The 19001-nt window shown below is 42.7% G+C and overlaps 1 protein-coding gene across 2 annotated transcripts in view; it reads right to left on the bottom strand.

Annotated features, from left to right (window-relative positions):
- PTPRC (protein tyrosine phosphatase receptor type C) overlaps window positions 1-3952 on the bottom strand; it is a 140778-nt gene extending 136826 nt beyond the window's left edge. For both annotated transcript variants that reach the window (XM_059728438.1, XM_059728439.1), the window contains exons 1-2: window positions 3879-3952; window positions 3677-3794 (exon numbers count right to left, since the gene is read on the bottom strand). In XM_059728438.1, coding sequence (XP_059584421.1) covers window positions 3677-3743 — 67 coding nt within the window. In that variant the 5' untranslated portion in view covers window positions 3744-3794; window positions 3879-3952. The remainder of the gene's footprint in view (window positions 1-3676; window positions 3795-3878) is intronic.
- Window positions 3953-19001: the final 15049 nt, after the last annotated feature.

Raw genomic sequence — 19001 nt, 5'->3', positions numbered from 1 at the left:
GATCGACCTTAATAGGTTGATCTAAGTGCCAGTCTGTATGGATGTTCAGGAAGGTTGGGCAAAAAATGGCCAGCCCAGTCTAACTGAGTGCAGATGGGCTAAATTAGATTAGGAATAGGTTAGCCTCATCTAATGAAGGTCTGCACATCTTTATGAGAGCAGACCACAGGGCTGTGGAAGCCCAGATGCACGTCTCAGCCCTCAGGCCGCACTTTTCCTACCTCACTGCCCCAACCAATCCTACCCACCTGCCCCACCCCCAACAAACACCTGCTATATACAACGGTGGTGGGAGAAAACATTATTTGCAAGGGGTGGGAGGCAATATAGGGATGCCCCTCCCTCCCGCAGAGCCATTACAGGGCCAGCACATGGTGGGGCGCTGGGCACAGCATTGCAGCAGCAGGGCATGGCGATGGCACTGCAGCAGTGGAGCTGTGTTTGTGAGGGGTGAGCGGGGGCTAAGCCCTGTTAGCCCCAGCCTTCCGCTGCCTATGGCTATATACTTTACATCTAACTTGTATGCAGGGGTGCAAAAACAAGAGGAAGTTCTGCTGAAGTTTGCGGCCAGAGCAGATGAAAACAAAGTTGTCTTGTGCGCAGTTGGGGTTCACTGTTTCTCGTAAGACTATTTTCGTGACACTGTCCTTTAATTTTTTAATTAAAAAAAAGCCTTTTAATTTTTAATTAAAAAAATAAACAAGTCACACCCGCACCATGAAGTAAGCAAGCAGCATCTTAAAAACAGAAGTGACTCAGCAGTGGGTGAAGGCTTTTGAAAACTGTCAATGTACCAATGCTTTTAGCAGGGTGAGGAGGGGGGAAGAACAGGGCCTGAAGCAGTGGGCAGGTGGGAGACAAGGACATTTATCCTATACACAATTTGAGAAAAACCTGGAGACCGATTACAGTGCTTCATAAAGATAGGTACCTGCACATACTGCCACTTGACCCTAAAATGCAACATTTGTCTTCTGACTATCTGGCAGAAGCTTGTGCTAGAGGAAATGACAACCGACTCATATTTTCATATTATGGCTGGGATAGTTACAAAGCCATTATACATGAAGGCCCCAGTACTACCATTGTTCTTCTTTTTCTAGATATTCCTTTAAAAACTTAGGTGGTAGGGGGGTTTAAGTGATGTGTGATTCTGGGTGCCCAGCTCTAGACACTTTACTAGGCCTGACTTTCAGAAGTGTATCCATGCACAGAATTTTCTGAGCAGCCGCAACCTTTACGGCATCTCACATTGGGTACAGATCACCCCAAGGCACATTTGACGCTTGGATACAAATTCTAATGTGAAAACACAGCTTGAAACACACTCATCACAAACCTTTCCCAATGTTTACCCCTTTGACAATGAATTCCACCCCAAAAAGCTTAACAGATGCTTCAACTCCACATGGCAACACTGATCAATAAAGATTGAGCACTGCACCACACCCATTTTGACAGGACTATTAGTGCCATCACATCCTCTCCACCGCTTTGTCCCCAGTCATAAGCCTCTGAAAATCAAAGAGGTTACAAAGGTGGATTATAAAGGGAGATTACAAGACTGGTCCCATTGGTAACAGTGCCAGTATAGAACTGGACCAATATTAGGGGTCTCTCAAGTAAGCTTGACTTAAACGATATTGGTAAACTTCCTTCAATTCTACCTATGAACCAATAAAAAAAGTCAGAGCACTGGCATCTTGTAACCACCATGCAGTACAGCACGTGATTTTATTCTACTGATGAATTAATTACTTTACTTGTTGAGATGGTTATTTGATACAGCAGATGCAGGAGAAAAATAAGCTACCACAATTAATAATGGCAACAATAAGTAGCTCTTGTACAGTGTTTTTCATTTGCTAATTACAAAGAGTTTAGCAAAGGAGGTAAATACTTTTACTCCAATTAAACATGAGGGGAAACTTGATCATAATCACACCGGAAGTGGCAAGGAGAAAAATGAAGAATGACTTACAAGAAACAGGGACCAAGAAAAATAATTTGAAGCCAAATATAGTCCGTCTCATAATACTCAAAGACCTTTATTCCATCACAGTGTTTGAACTCTTGCTGCATTTGTACTCTTTCTGCAACCCAACGCTCCTATAACAGTTTTATTAGCAACTTAGTAGGAAGACACTAGCCAAAGCTAGACCTGTGTATGTAGACAGAGAGCATAAGAATCTGCCTTCTGAGTTATAATACCGTTACCTCCCTATCCCCTCTTCCAGCCCCCTCTGTTAGCCATTGCATCAATTGACAATGGAGGTGGCCATGAAGGCAGGCATTTACCTGCCTTTCCTGAAAAAAGGGGAGCGGCAGGAAGCCATAGAAATGAGATTCAAAATGAAAAATAGATCAGGTACAAAAAAAAGATTTTTGCTCTTTTGCTTTATAGTATTCACTGGTTTTCATATAATATCCAACAGCTACCAACCAGATCTATTGAGTGCCTTTTCTCTATAGAGACTTTCAAGGATAACAGAATTAATGTCCAGAGTCCAAAGCAACTAAAAAACATGTTAGCAAAATGTTTCTTTTTTTTCTTCTTTTTTTCTTATTTTTCTTTTTTGAGTGTGTGGGGTTTTTTTTGCTTATACTGATGAGAAGCTGAAGTCAGTTTAGTAACACAGCTATAAAGCTGGGATACATAAAAGAAAGTCAAGGTTCTGCATGTCATTTGCTACGATCTTGAATTATATAAATTATGGACTACTTTTCAGCTTAAAATTACCTAAGAAACAGCTTGAATCTACCGTAAATGCACAAACTTCCTGAAATATATTAACTGGATGATCTAAAAGGAAATAAATATAGCACTATGACACTCTCTTCTCTTATACAAAACATGCAGACCCAGATCGCACAAATTCTGATTCCACATGTAGTATTTTCTACCTTGAATAATACCTACTGACTAATACTACTACTAATGAGCTCTATACCTAGTAATTAGTTCTGTAGAATCAGTCTTAGAGCATATCTTTATTTTTTCAGCCCCAACAGAGGTAAAGTAATCTACATTCACCAGCGAGTCAATTCTAAATTCCAAAGTCCCTCTAAAAGTTTCACTGTTTACAAGCTGATGTCCCAGCAAAATTAATTTATTTTCTGAAAACTATTAATGGTAATGGCGATGATAGAAACAGTACAATTTTCCTTCCACGGTCCAATCAGTTTCTGAATTTCTTTTCAACCTCTTTGTAAGAGAAATCAAAATTTGGGAAACTGCATGTAGAATCTGAGATGAGGGAGTAATTTGAATCGAAAGAGATTTTCATTTTTAATGCCTTCAAACACTGAAGAAAAAAGTTGTTGACTCACAAAAAATAAAACAAGATTCTATTGAATTAGTACTTTTGAGAGTTCTAAATCCATTGTTTCTCAAATGATTTGAATAAATTAAAATAAAGAAAAAAATGCCATTCTTTCTTTTTAAAATAGCATATACACCTCTTGAGCATGGCTACACAGGAAGCATTTTAGTCTTGTACTTCATATGCGATGGCTTCCTGATTGAGTGACCCGCTGCCACTTTAGACAACATATATTATAGTTTTTTAACAAAGTTGCCAAGTCTTCATATTGCAAAGCTTCAACATTTCCTCTGTTCTACCAAAAGAATGCTACCATTCTAAAATTAGGGAAAGAAATGTCAACTGCTACCTACCTTTGACAAAAACATCCTTCTCCAGAAGGGCAAAGACAAATGCCAAGAGTTTAAGCCACAAAAACATGGTTATATCTGGAAATCAGGCGTATCCTTATGAAACAGCATGTGTCTCTCTCTAGAAGGCAAAATAATTGTTATCTCTCTGTAAAAGAATTTCTCTGCAAAACTTGAATCAAAAGGAAAATAACCATGAACATACGCTGCAATGTCTGCTTATCAGTCAGGGAGCAGTTTCCTCTGTCACCCAAAGACTAACCACTTGCGATCTCACCATGTAGCTAAGTGATGTCAGAGACTATTCTACTTACTTGTTTAAAATGTTTTTTTTTACAGTTTCCAGGAAGTCAAGAGGGTTTTTCTTAAGTTGCTGCAGTGATGTTTAACTTCCTTAATTCAAATGAATTGAGCAGTTTTAAGCATTTCTACTCAGGAATTGAATAGGCATGTAAAAGAATTTAACTTTTCCAAAGATGGGACTATAACAACCCTTATTAATCATAATGCCAGCTTTTCTGTAATTTAACCAGTGGTCCAATCTCTGGTCATACATATCCCATGCACAATGTCATGCTATTATTGGGAACTTTACAACTTCTTGAGAATCCAAATTTTCTCATACAATATTTAGTCTATTTATACTGTTTGGCAGGGGGAAGTACTCCTTGAAGACTTCTGCTTGGTGGTCTTTTGCTGAGTAAGCAAGACATCACAGACATCTTCCCTCAATGAGGGTATTGGAGAAAGACTCAACCATGGACTTGCAATCCAGCTAGACAATGAAAGCCATTTACACTGCAAGGTATAAAATAGGGATAAATGTTAGAATTTCATGCTTTTGGGGGAAGGGAGAGGAGTAAATTGAAATGCAACACATAGTGTTAATCAGAAAAATAGCCAACATGTACCACCAAGACCCTAAGTTCACAGGATTGATACAAAAGAGAAAAGAAGCTCACACATTTGTGTTTGTTACTCATATGCATACGTTTATAACTTCCCAAACATTACACTATAACACAATGTAAATGAAATATATAAATGAGTGGACATAATTGCACCATATTCCCTCTGAAACCAAAGCCAGAGTATGGCATATATTGTGTATAGATTCAAATCTATGCCACCAGCTCCTTAAGTCATGGAACCAAGGAAGAAATCTCATTAACAAAATTAATTTAGACCATTTAGTTACAAAGAAAAGCTTGAAAATGTGACCTGAGTGCATGTAATATGCTGACATCTACATGAATCTATAGGCCACCTGAAACAAAAGCTTTGAGAGGAGGTAACCTACATATTTTCAAGTTGCCCTATGATGAATCTGGCCCATAACAACATACACACACGTCTCGGCATCATCATCTCTTTCCTTCTGCCCCTCACCAACCCACAGTCTGTGGTTGTCCAGTCTCAGTAATATAGCATTTTCCATTCTACCCAGGGTCCCATACAGGACTCATTATCAAGGTATGCAAGATCTTTTGCTGTGCTAGCTCCCCTACAGAGTTTCATAGGAACACCAGGCAAATTTTCAAACTTCCTTCCCCAGAAGACTCTATAAAGGATGGTGCTGAACAATGGACAATTCCTCTCTTCCTAGTCACATAGAATGCCACTATCGCTCAAATATATTGGCATACAGCATGCAATCGTTAATTCTCACAGTGCTATTAGTATTATCTTCATTTTACAGATGGAAGTACTTATTCACAGACAGACAAAAAGTGATTTACCATTGCGCACACATGAAGTCTGTAACAGATTTAGGAAATGAAACTAAACCTATATCTCCAGGGGCCCACACAGGACCTAACCAATGACAGCCACAAGATTTTCCTTTTCTCTGGCACATAACACCCCACAGCAAAGCTATTGTTGTGGGCATAACAGCTGCACACTAAAAGAACAAATCTTGCCACTGGTCCGCACATGAGTGGAAATGGCTTGCACTGAAAACTCCACAGTGGAATCATGGATGATGCCTTTACTCAATAAGGAGCCACTGAGCTGATGTGCTTTTGTTTTTAGCTGAGCTTCAGCTGTTGTAAAACTACATTGACTTGTATTGCCGTCAAATCCCATTACAACTTGGCCATTCCCTGAATGCCTGCAAAAGAATTTGAAGGCAGCATAGTGCCAACCCACAAACTTTTTAAACCACTAAATATGCTGTTGTTTTTTCTGATATACCACATGCATCTCAGCCACAGACTCCTTAAAACTACTATTCTACCTGGCCAAAAATAGGAAGGAAGTATGTGCAGGAAGTGAGCTCTCAATCCATCACCCTTAATAATAAAGTCTGGTGAGATGAAAAATATTTACTTCATGTTTATTATCAGGAGTTCTCCAAAAAAAATCAAGTTCTGTTTTGAACACATGTAAGATGATGATAGAATAGTACATCCCGCTAGTATGTTCAGTCACCAAAAAAAAAAGTACTTTATGATTTATATGATATACGACATATAAAGATGTCTATATGAGGACATTGGTATTGACAGGCAAAGTCAAATAGCTTTAGATGTGAAAGGCAAGTGTAGACAGAGGAGTCTAATGGTTCTGGCTTGCTCTACTGAAGGAAGCAGTTGCTGCAAACCCATGTTACAGAACACAGAAACTGTGCCTACTCACCAGTAAATATAAGGATTAATCCAGGGCTGGTCCCTCTCTGGCCATGTGGGTGGTCAGAAAATGACAATGCAAGATGCAGAATAAACACCTGGCAGAATAGAAGCTTATTACAAATATCCATTTTGAAGACAAAAAAGTAAGATGTCTTGCAGTGGGGGTCTCCTGTAAAATCAGTCACCCAGGGCGCATCTACAAGTGACACTACATCACCATAGCAACATATCATCCGAGGGCAAGAACTGTGACACAACAGCTACATCGCTATAGCAATGCGCTACCTCACTATAGCACATCACTACGATGACATAATGCCTAAAACTAAGCATGTGTGGCGTACTATGGACTGTTATTGCACCATCATTTAGTACTTCCAAAAATGATGGCGCACTAACAACAGCTGCATAGCAACACGTGTAGATGTGCCCCGAAAGTCTTAGCTGATACCTGAGCCTTATGGTTGCCTGTTTTAGCTTTCTGGCAACAAGAAAGTTGTTGGGTTTTTTGTTTGCTTGTTTGCTTTTGCTGAATTCATTACATTGCAAACATTTCAAAGAATAATAGCTACAGAGTGCACTGAAAAATCATTCTGTAAAATTGCCCTGGTGGTTTCATATGTTTATTGTCACGTAATGATTTCCACAACACATGTGCTCAACCTCAGACCTGAGACTCAAAACTGAGTTCTGTCAGACGAACATTAGCTATCCCTGTTAAGGGTCCTGGCTTGAAATCAACTGAGAAAGACAGATGTCATGAAGTCAAGAAATATACCAAATGGTGCATTATGAAGTCTGGCTTTTCAGTTTAAAGCAGGGAACCCTATTTTAGCATATTTGAAGCATAGTAAAGAACTGCAGAATGAAGTCCTTAACCACAGCAATCCTTATTTTGAATATATATATATGTTTAATTCCTGCAGAGATTTGTACATGCCCCCACTGGCATCAAAATGGATCTAAACCAAGGTGTCAGTTGCTGATATATTGTATTATAAAAGCTGTGGTATTTATTGATATGTCACTTACAATTTTATGTGTCAGCCAGCATATATCAACTGTATGTGCTGCATAATAAGGCTTGCCTTTTGCCAAGTACTATAATGAGCATAATGTAGGGCGTACAGCTGCCTACACAGAGGTCTAGATGCACCCACCTTGAAAATACCTGTCTCTGCCACAATGAATAAAGAGTCTCTTCAAGTCTCTGAGAACACATTCAGACAATAAACCAGTCATGTTTGTACATTTTGGGGAAAGAAGGAAGGGATGGCTTGTTTATTTTTGTTATGTGTAGCTTAAACAATGAAAACTTTATTAAGATAATGAGACAACTCCTCTGTGAGCCTCAGCCACGCATCTTGGCATCCAATGCAGACCATGTGCAGAGAACCCCCTACACACTACTATGTAAGTTAACAAAAAAGATTCAAAAGAAAAACATTAAGCACCTGGTGTTTCCCTAGTCAGTTAATCAAACTTGAATTGAAAAGTCTCTGAAGGAAAAAGTATTATTTCTGCTTCTGCACTAGTTTAAACCAGGTCAGAACTGAACTACTCTCTTTAGGAAATTTTATAGTTCATTCAAGTTGGTAATTTTCTTTGCCACAGGGAACTGATCTTGAGATTTTCTCTGACTGCCACATGCCTAGAAGGAAGTCACCTGCTGTCTAGCATGGCAGTGCATGCAGCTTAGTGAAACCCTTGGGGTGGTGGCTGGGCATCAAGTTCCAAGGCACAACTGCAGGACAAACTCTATAGCAGGAAGGTGGCTTTGCACTTGCTCATCATGTTGAGCCTGACGATAGGAAGCTCACCCTCCCACGATATCCAGACTCTACTTCTGGCCTCTTGCTGGGCTTTGGATCAGGAGGCGACAGCTGCCAAGGGCCTGCACATTAGCACACAGCTTAGGTCTGCAAGAGGCTTGGCAAGGACATGTGCTAACTGACGCTCTGCAGCCCAAGTGGAGTGGTTTAATCAGGAGGACCTGCCCCTAGCCCAGGAAGGAGGGTGGAACCATGGGAGACTGCCAACCATTGGCCGTAGGGTCCTTCTCCTGACACCAGGCACTTGGACGAGGAGGAGGGGACAAAAAGCTGGTGTAGGAGCCAGAGGCCAAAGACTGAGAGAGACTATCCAGACAAAATCAGAAAGGCACAGATGCAGAGCAAGTGACAGGTACATCAAGCAGAAGCATGAAGACAAGCAGACAGACACACAGAGAGGAACCAGATATCTTTTCCAGTAAGCATTGCTGGATGCTGTCCGTTTGATTTGGCACCCCCACATTCAAGGATGCCTGGTGCTGGTGCACCACTGGCACCGCCCTTGAAATGGTACAGCTGAGGGCCAATCATAACCTGATGTTTAACTCAGACAGTTGATTTCAGTGTAAGTTTTGCCTATAAAAATCAAACAAGTGCATCCAGCTGCAACCCTGCACTTCTTATTCTATCAAAGCAAAAGTTGCCCGTTCATTAGCCATATTAGATGGTTTTCATGGTAATGTGAAAAATAGTATAAAATCATAAACCATCCATCTTTTGAAACTTTTGTTTTCAGGATGCAAAGTATCTATATCAAGGAGCCCTAATATGCAGCTATGGGAAGTTAATTTTGTTTAGCTCTTTTCAAAATTGCAGACCCAGCCATGAGGACCCGTCTTCAGCAGCACCTAGGGTTTCAGTTTTTGGTCAATCAGAAAAAAAGCATTAACTGTAATTGTAACAGCAACTTATACAACCCAAGGAGCTGGCTCAGATTTTCTGTTTAAAAGCCTGTTGAATACACAGATATACTTTAAAGATATACTTTTCCCCTCCTCTGCTTCATTCTCCTCTATCTCTCTCACCCACGTATACATACCTACAGGCACAAATATTGGTAGAATTCCAACAACTTCAGTCTATGATTTCCAGCCAGAGAATAAGTGTTTATTCTGAAATGTCTTCTCACAACTAGTCATAAAGGTACCATTCATGCCATTTTTGGCACAGTAGTCCAAGCAGTTCTCATTTTAGGGTGGTCAACATATACCTGTTTTCACTGTATCAGTGGAAACATTTGGATTTATCTAAGTACACAATGTTTACAAAAAAAGGACTATTATCAAGCCCACTACAAGGAGTCACTTTGAGAGCTGTGAAACAACAGCCCACGGAAAACAGATAGCACAGAGAATATACCACACATTCAAGGATCAGTACTGTGGATGCTCTGAAAACTAGACCTCTCAGTCTCCACTACCCTTGACTAGCTCCAACACTTGAAATCTGATAAACAGTAAAAGGTTGCTTTACTAGGGCTGTCAGAACTAAGTATTGTAATTACCTCGATACAGTGACTTTAAGCTACAAGGAAAGATGGATCAGCAGCTCTCAGGCCAGTTTTCAGCCCTTGAGCTCCTAAGCTGTCCAGCCTTCTCGGTGTCCAGAAGGTAGTCTCTAGCCTCCAACTTCTGCATCCATGAAGGCTCCAAAGCCAGGTCTTATCCCTGTACTCTGACAATACATTTTCTTCCTATGCTAGAATGATTAAGGGATCCTGCCAGAGTCCAGTAAGGAATCAGCCTATTCATAATACTGCTATATACCACTATAAAATGTTGTGCACATCCCTACTTCACTCTTGTCCCTTTCCAGGACCAGGTCATAACAGAGCATACAAAGTATTGAAATTAGTTGGTGACCTATTCTAATTATTAAGAAACCCCATCACTCACCCCAACCTGAAGACATTCAGTGACAGAAGGGAATGGTATCTGGCAGCCATTTCTCCCTTGCTTTCATCCTTTCCACATACATCCAAACAGAGACAACCATAGCAGGGTGTGAGGTCCGGGGCAAATCAGCCTGTGTGGGGCCCAGACACAGCAGCAGCAGTGGGGGAAGAGGTGGCAAGCAGATGGATATGAAGCGGCCTGGCTCTGTGAGGCCCCCCAAAGCGCAGGGCCCAGGGCAGTCACCCCGATTTGCCCCCCCCCCTCCAAGGACGGTCCTGCAGCCAAACCAAAAACAGGAGAGAAGTCAGGTGCAGAGAGCAGCCTGCCTTTAATCTGCCATGCTTCTCCGAAAGAAGCTTTTCTGAACTGGGAGAAAAGAAGCCAGCTTATAGAGTGCTTTGCCACAAAATATCTTCGTTTTCAAATTGCAAACATGGTTGCCCAACTAAAAAGTGCTCCCTTTTATTCACAGCTAAAGTACATGAACTGAGCAGAGGCGAGGCAGGGTTAAGGGGAAATTGTTCTGAAACTACAGATTTTTATACTTGTTATATATGGACAAATTGAAGGCTACTTTCTCCAAAGTCATCCATCAGGGGCTTTTCACAAGTATTAATGTTCCCTTTTAGACAAAAATAAATAGTTTTCTGGAACAGTTAAATATCTATATTGTGTTTAGTTCCTACAAGTTCACAAGATGGAAGATATGAGGGGAAAAGTCATAAGGAATGAAATGCCAGCTGTACTCAGCCTATGAACTAAACATCGTTGATAGACCTGGCCCTCACAGGAGCACATTTGCTGCTGAAGCTTGTTGTATTCACTGCCTTCAGGTCAGCTGACAGAAGCCAAACACAAGCCCTAAAATTCTAATCTTTCCATTGTCCTTTTGTATAATTTCTTGCTTCTGGAGTTCTCCTTATATCAATGACCCTGTAGAGCAACGCAGCTAGATCTAGATAGTCTCTCCTGATGTCATCTCCAAATTCCAATTTCCAGAAGCATAATTCCATGCTACTTGGCCTCTCAGTTATTCATTGCAGAGAATTTTAACTAGGGAGTTGTTTTGGTTTTTTTCCCTTTTCTTTTAAGCCAGGAAACAGTGCTCCCCACTGGTATGTAACCTGAGGCTGTATTTTGTGTGTGCTGAGTTTATGCCTTAAAAAGTGTGTTTTTAATTTAGTCATCCCAAGGAACAGAATTTCTAAGTTTATGTTTCCTTTTTTCACTCAGAGGTCTCAAAAGTACAAAGCCCTGTAAATCTAATTAAGTAAGAATGAAAATATCCATAGGCACCTATATGTCATTTGAATTTTACCATCAGCTGAATTGTGCACTTTCACAACTTTCTTTCCAAAATTCTGCTCGCGTGATGTCTAGCATATGCGAAATCACCACAGTTGCATATCAAAGTTAGGCACGCCAAGAATCAAAGAGCACACACCTCAGTAATAAATAACAACATAGCCAGGATGAATACACTGCAGGAGCAACTCCTGGAATGAATTCAGTCCTGTGAAATTAGGTTGAGGAAGAGTGGATACAGTGTCTCACTATGTCTCTAGCACTAAGTACAGTACAGACAAGCAAAAAGCCTGAGGCTGAATGGATTCAGCCTTTGCAGGTTAGTCTAAAATGCAGAGATTAAATTGAAACAGAACTGTACAGACATTTACCTTTAATTCAGGAAATGCAGCCATATGCCTGCAGTGGCTCAGGCCAGAAGCTGGAAAGGTTGGGGAGGGCACTAGAGTAGGCTCCCTGGCATGTAGCCAGCATGCGCTGTGTGTTTGCTATGTCCTTCTGCTGCCCCCAAGGTCTCTGGGATTTTCAGTCCAAAATCATAGCAGCAGGACTCTGCAAGATTGCTCATCTCTTCCTCTTCATGCTTCCAGGTACCTCTGGGATTGTAGCCCACAGTCACAGCCAGCAGTAAATTTGAGTGGGGAAAGGGGAGTTTAAACCCCCTCCCTGGCCCCAGACTAGGGCTGTGCGAAGGTTAGGTCCCTGATTCAATTCAGCAGAGATTTGGCCCAATTCAGTGGCTGAATCTCCAAATCCATATCAAATCAAAGGACCCTTTAAGCTCTCCAAATCGATTTGGAACCCTCTGAATCTATTTGGAGAGATTTGGACAGATTCAGTCATTCAGATGTAGATACAGCTTTAAATATTTTTTCTACATACCTCTAGGTAGCAGGGGCTCTGAACACTGCAATGCTGGGGCAGATGCAGCATCCCACAGAAGCACAGGGGGCTCCCTAGTGCAGTTGGCAGAAGACCTGGAAGTGGATCAGAAGCACTTCTGAGTCCACTGGGGGGTGTGCTGGGGGACCCCCCCCCCCCCCCCGCACCCACCTGGCTTGGTGACTGTTGCCTGCTGGGTCTGAGCGGGGGCACCTGGGGTCATCCTGTAGCCAATTGCCAGGCTGGGAGTGTGTGGGGGGGAGGGCCCCCAGCAGACCCAGAAGTGGACTGGAAGTACTTCCAGTCCACCTCTGGGTTTGCTGCCAAGCACACTGGAGAGCCCCCTGCACTCCTGTGGGATGCTCCATGTGCCCAAGCACCACAGCAATCATGAGCTATGCTGCTACCTCAAGATATGCAGAAAAAACTTTTAAAGCTGTGCCTGTATCTGAATTCCTGATTCACTGAATGGTCAGATTCAGATTCAGCTGAACTGAATCAGGGACAGTGACCCAAATCAACAGATCATATCACTGTCCCTGATTCAGGCCAAATCTGAAATGAATAGGGCCCATTTTGCACACCCCTACCCCAGACCCCAGCTGGGGTTTGCTTGGGGGGGCAGTTCCCCCACCCCAGCTCTCATTGCTCCAGATAGGGAGCAGGGGGGCAGGGACAGCCCTGCTCTCTGGACCAGAAAGCACAGCCCAGCCCAGGCTGCAAAATGCTGGGATGCTGGGGGACTGTGATTTAATTTAAACCAGGAAGAGGTCTAGGACAAAAGTTTCATAAACCTATTTGACCCAAATCACTTAAGTCTAATACTACATTCAACCAAGTTTATCTTAAACCAGTTTCATCCATTTTAAAATTGGTTTATGTGCACTGAGCTTCTGTTCTGCTACAGGTTTAAATCAGTTTCTGATCATTTAACCCTCATCCATTCTCATGAAACCATAACCATTGTTGGTCTCGTGGGGTAACTTGTTACCCCACCCACATGACCAAAATGGAACCAGTAACAACAGTATAAATGTACCCAAAACTATTTATTAAACATACAGATTGTTTGAAAGAGTATTTATGATTATTTGAACCCAAAATGTTATTTAACCAAAACTATGAACAAAATTTAGACTTATTTTAGAGTTTCAAAATATGAATGAACGATTTTCTAAGTCTGCAGTTCACACTGTTTTCAAACTAACAATTACTTCCAAAAACATTTCCTAACTGTTTTAACTAAATATTGCATTCCCCACAAAGCAGCAGTGATGTACTGTGGTGCACACAAACAAATCACTTACAATCTTCACATTTTTTCCGGGTTTTGCAGTCATCTGTCCTTGAACAAAAAGCACAATGTCCGCTCATGCTTGCAGAAGGTTCTACTGGGGTGCATTGTAGCAATTTGTAATTTAACGCAGTCATACCAGACTTGACAGACTTAGAAAGATGATGTGTATCCATCATTCTTCATTTTATTTGTCCACTGATCAACTGTTCTCCAAGCTCCTGCAACCCCTCCCCCCAAACCCCCCCCCCAACACTGTCTTATATGTGATCTTTGCTCCCAGTTTGTCTTGCAGCCTAGCCAAATGATGAGACTGGCAATGGCAGCCACATCTAGCATATTGAAAAATAGTGTCATTGGCCACCAGTTGATTTTCCATCTGCAGGTGGTCATATGGACTAAGTGGTCACGGTTATCCACCCCACCGGTGTTTTTACTGTAGTCATGGATGATGTCTGGCTTTCTTTCCTCGCCACCCACTGACAGGTCATGGTGCATGCTTGACAGCAACAGCACAATTTTGGACTTCTTTGGAACATAGGAAACTAGGGTGAGTTCCCCATCAAGAGCAAAAGTAGAATGAAGGATGGCCATCCCTTAGTTACCATGGATACCTGAAGTGGACATGAATGAGGTGTGGATGAATGATGACCTTTCAGATGCATCCACCGGAAGTGGCCAAACAGGTCTAGGCCTGTCACTTATGCAGAAATTGCATTGGGATAAGAAGTTACCCCAATACGTTAATGTCACTGGTAGGTGTTGTAAGGCTTTGGCCCCTTTCTGGTTGGTGCCTTCTTCCCTAGTGACATCAGGGTGAGACCGCACCCTGGGGTCACCTAGATTATTTTGAGCACTGCCTCTACTCGCCTGCCATGACTTCTATGTTGATTGATGGGGAAGCAGGTCCCTGTCAGTGGTCCCAAAGGGGCTGTGACCCTGGTCTTTCTTCGTGGGGCTCTGAACCTCCCCTTTACCCCACCCTTACCATGTCCACAGCCTGGGAAGACATTGCTCCTTGTAATCTTCCCCAGGTCTTTCTGGCCGTCAATTTCTCCTGAGTTGATCCCTGGTCTTTGGACCAACTTTCGGGTAACTAAACCTGTCCCGGCCTGGGGTAATGATAACTAAGGAAACTCTTAACTGAAAGAGAAGATGTTGAGCATCTGCCAATGGGTGCCTGGGATTCTGGCTCCCCGGACCCTTCTGTCCCCCTGGGATGGGAGAAGGAATTTATCCGTCTCTTTGAGTATTCTTCCCAGGGACCCACTGACCAGGAGTTAATCACTCCTGATCCCACCACCTGATGGTACTTGCCACTTCCCAATAGGGCTCTGAGCCAGACGCTGCCTGCTCCTCCCTCTTCACTTGGCTGCCCGAAGGGTTTTGCCTTCGCTCGTCACCTTTCCCTGCCACGGTACCTGAACTCTCCGGTGCAGCTGTCTCTTTGTCCGCAGTTGCGGGGCAGAACTACTTCTCCCCACCATGGCCCTCTAACAATCTTTAGCTCCTAGAGCCTGGACTCTTTGTTCTCTCAGACAGGCTTCCCTGGCTCATGCTGGTGCTTCCTGCCCCACACACAGTTCTGCTGTCGCCGCCTGGCTCTGCCACCTGCGTCTCCCAGCCAGCATACCGCTCCTCTTCCTTGCGGCCACTGGTTCTCTCCCCAACTGCCTTTTGAGCAGCCCATGCTTCCTCGAGGCCCCGCCCCTGGAGTTTGCCAATCCGCAGGCTCAGGCAGCTGCTGAACTGTTGAGCCTGCATCGGCTTTTCCCTGCAGCTGCCGCTCGTCTTGGTCCTTGCCGTAAGTATCGGTGCTCATCAGGCGGAGTCCCGGGACATGTTGCGGGGGGCTTCTACCTCCTCTCTCACAGTTAACATGGGCTTGTAGTAAGTTGTTACCCAGCATGGAAAAACACATTTATGCTTGGGGTAACATGTTATCCTGGGCAGTTTTTCATCCACAGAGAGCAAACCATTCGTGTAAGCTGGCTGTTCTTTGGGGATATTATGCACTGTGGTACCAGTGACAATGTCCTAAAACTAATTTTTTTTAGAATTAATTAACTATAAGATACTGCACAAAATATGCATCTGGGGTAGGAAATTACCCCATGGGAATGTATGAAGGTTAAATTGATTTATGTGTAATTTCTATCCATACTACAGAGGTGAATTCAAGCACCAAAGGCTGTGTTTCAAGTTGATTCAGCTGGGGCATCAGAAACAGCCAGATGTGAATGCCAGCTATATTATCTCTTCCTGTGCCATTGACTATGAAAGCAAGAATTTCTTAACTAGCAAAATGGGCCTTCTAGGTTCATACAGAATCTAACTGATGGAAATTAGTTTGACAGGCACAACATGAACGTGGTGAGCATACCAAAGAATTCATAATATGAAATTTGTATTGAATACATGAAGTACCCTAGTTAGCGAGCATGTGACTAAGAACAGTCCTCCTGCAGTTAAGGCACTGGGTGGAGACTCAAACAAGTTACAGTCAGTTCCTGACTATGCCACAGCTTATGTAACCTTGTGTAAAACCTGTGGGCACTTCTGAATGACTTGATGGGACTATACTGTTCTTCCCTAAAATGTGTTTACAGAGGCCTGTCATTAGATAATGAGCCATTTTGAATATCTGAAGAGTCCCTAGCACAAAGTGGGCTATATCAAAAATAAACATAAAAGTCTTCATGAACCAGGCACCCTACCTAAAAAGTGTAAGCAAGCAAATATTTTATTCCTTTAGAGTGGGTTATTTACAGCTATTTTTTCAAAGAAAGAAAGAATTTAAACACAACAAGCAACATTCATAGACCAATAGGTTTGAAGGCAATCTCAAGGCTAATCTCATCCATCCTCTGCACAAGTGCACTATGCCATACTATCTCAGACACATGCCTATCCAGACTCTTGTTGACCACCTCCAATGAAGAAGACCCCACAGCTTCCTGGGGGAGCTTTTTGTACTGTTACTGTTCTGACAATAATGACATATTTTTTTTCTGAAATATAATCTAAATTTGTTTTGCTGAAATTTAAAACCATTAGTGTCCTGCTCTGTGACAAGGGACAGCAATTGGTCTTCCTCTTCTTTATGGCAGCCTTTCAAATACTTGAAAACTGCTTTCATGTCCCTACTTAATCTCCTTTTTGCCTAAATAAGTATAACTAGTCTTCTCAATCTTTTCTCATGCTGTTTGTATTCTAACCCCTATATGATCTTTGTTGCTCACCTCAGGATCCTCTCCAGTTTCTCCACATCCTTCTTAAAAGTCCAAACTGCACACAGTACATCAGCTGGGGCCTAAATAGTGCTGATAAAAGTGGCACTCTCACCTCTGGTGTCTCATATACAAGATTACTGTTAATGCAGCACAAATTAGATTTTCTTTTTTGGGAATGGCATCACGCTGTTGGCTTATCTTGAGTATGTGATCTACTGAAACTCCCAGATCCTTCTCAGCAATGATATTAACTGGCTAATTACCTCCCATTTTGTACTTGTGCTTCAGGTTTTTCTTTAGGTACAACACGCTATATTTTTTCTGTTTATTTTCATTTTGTTAGCTAGTGCTCAGTTCTCCAACCTATCAAGACCTTTTTGAATTCTATTCTTATCCTCCAAAGTGTCTGCAGTGCTTTCCAGTTCTGTGTCATCTGCAAACATAATCAAGAAGCTCCATTCCTATATCCAAGTCATTAATAAAAATGTTAAACTACAGTAGAGCCAGAACAGAACTCTGTGGAACCTCAGTTGAAACGTCCTGTTATTTTGTCATTGATCCATTGTACACTGTGTGTTAAAACCATTGCTTAAGAGTGTCTTGCCATCTTACAACTGTGTACCAATGTGGGTTCTGTGCACAGAGTCTTATATCTCTTCCTATCATAGCGTGGCTGTGGAAGTTCTTAATCCCCTATGCCCTGGACTAATGTAGGCTGCATGACTAACTGTGGGCACATCTACATGTGTGTTGCCCTGTGGGGTCATGCCAATGCTCAGGATCTCAATATCGCACTGTCAGACAGGAAGGCATGGTGTAAAATTGCACATACGCACACACACAAAAATCAATTAGGTGCACACAGACACTCTAGGTACATACACCGTCACCAGGCATGCACACACACACTTCAAACTCAGGCACATAGACATCCAAAATTACCAGCCTAGATACATGCAGACCTAGCACCAATTCAAGCACCTATACACTATAAACACCAAAAGTTAGACAAAAATCAATTGTCAATACCTGCACACCCAATACACATACACAGATCACTAATTCATATATCACACATACAATGATGTATATATATATGTATATCACCAGTTCACACACAAACCACCCACCTACACACACAGGTGAGTTCCTAACTTGGGTGGTACGGTATATGTATGTGTGTGTTTGGGGTACTTGCAATACCTGGGGGAAGGTTAAGGTGAGAAAGAAAATGTAAGGAGTGAAAGTTGCCAGAAGCAGGATTAAAACTGGTAGACTAGAGAGAAGCTGGGCTGAAGAACTGAGGCATGGGGTTACTTAAGGTCTAGTGGCCCCAGGGTTACTCAAGGTCACTGGTGCAAGGGAAAAAAAGCCCAGTAGCAAGGAGGAGACAGCCAGGAAAGAGAGAGAGGCAGAAACCTGGGAGCTTGGGGCTGGAAACTGAGGCAGATAGCTGGGAGATCAAGGGGCAGATAAGTGGTGGCGAGGGGGAAACAGTCAGGAAACAGAAAAAAACCCAACTCAGGATTTCAAAATAACAGGTTTATTAAAACAGACAACACACTACACAGCCCCATGAAGTTATTGGCTCACATGCACACACACACTCACAATGGTAGCAGGAGGAAGAGACTCAGTGGAAGGGTTGGAGTCCAGGTAGGGAAGAGAAACAGAGTCCAAGTCCTTGGTTGAAGAGAGGGTGGGGATGATAGCTACCTATCCAGGCTGGAAGGAGGTCCTTGACGGCCAGTCGGGATCTTTGTCCAGAGGGGGGGGGGGGGCCACCAGCAGGGCCTCTGGGTTGATAGTCAGCGTGACATGGAGCAGGTCTGGTCCAGGTGAAGATGGCATCCCCCTGGGTCTGTCTTCACTGCCCCCTTTTATAAGGGCAGACCCTCTATGACCCTAGTGGCAGGGGGTTGCCCAGGCAAGAGTCAGCCCCTGGTGTACTGAGCATGTGCACTTCTAGGTAAGGACATGCAGTTTCAGGTGTCTGTAATGGTGAGTTGACTGATTTCTGCAGCAGTCTGTGTCTTCCAAATCTTGAGCCAGGGAGGGTCAATGCAGGGTGATGGTTGGGTTGCCGAGTTGATGGTTCAGTCATTCAGAAGGAACTATTTTTAGACCTACTGTCATTGTCTTTCAAGCACCCTCATTCATCCCCATTCATTCAGGAACCAATTTACATAGGAGGGGTAGGTATGAGTCTCACAGTTACAACAGAGTTACAATAGGGTAAATCTGGGCAGGGGAC

This window comes from Alligator mississippiensis, chromosome 5 (genome assembly GCF_030867095.1).
Source record: "Alligator mississippiensis isolate rAllMis1 chromosome 5, rAllMis1, whole genome shotgun sequence".
NCBI classification, from domain to species: Eukaryota; Metazoa; Chordata; order Crocodylia; family Alligatoridae; genus Alligator; species Alligator mississippiensis.
This window is presented reverse-complemented; position numbering and strand designations above follow the sequence as displayed.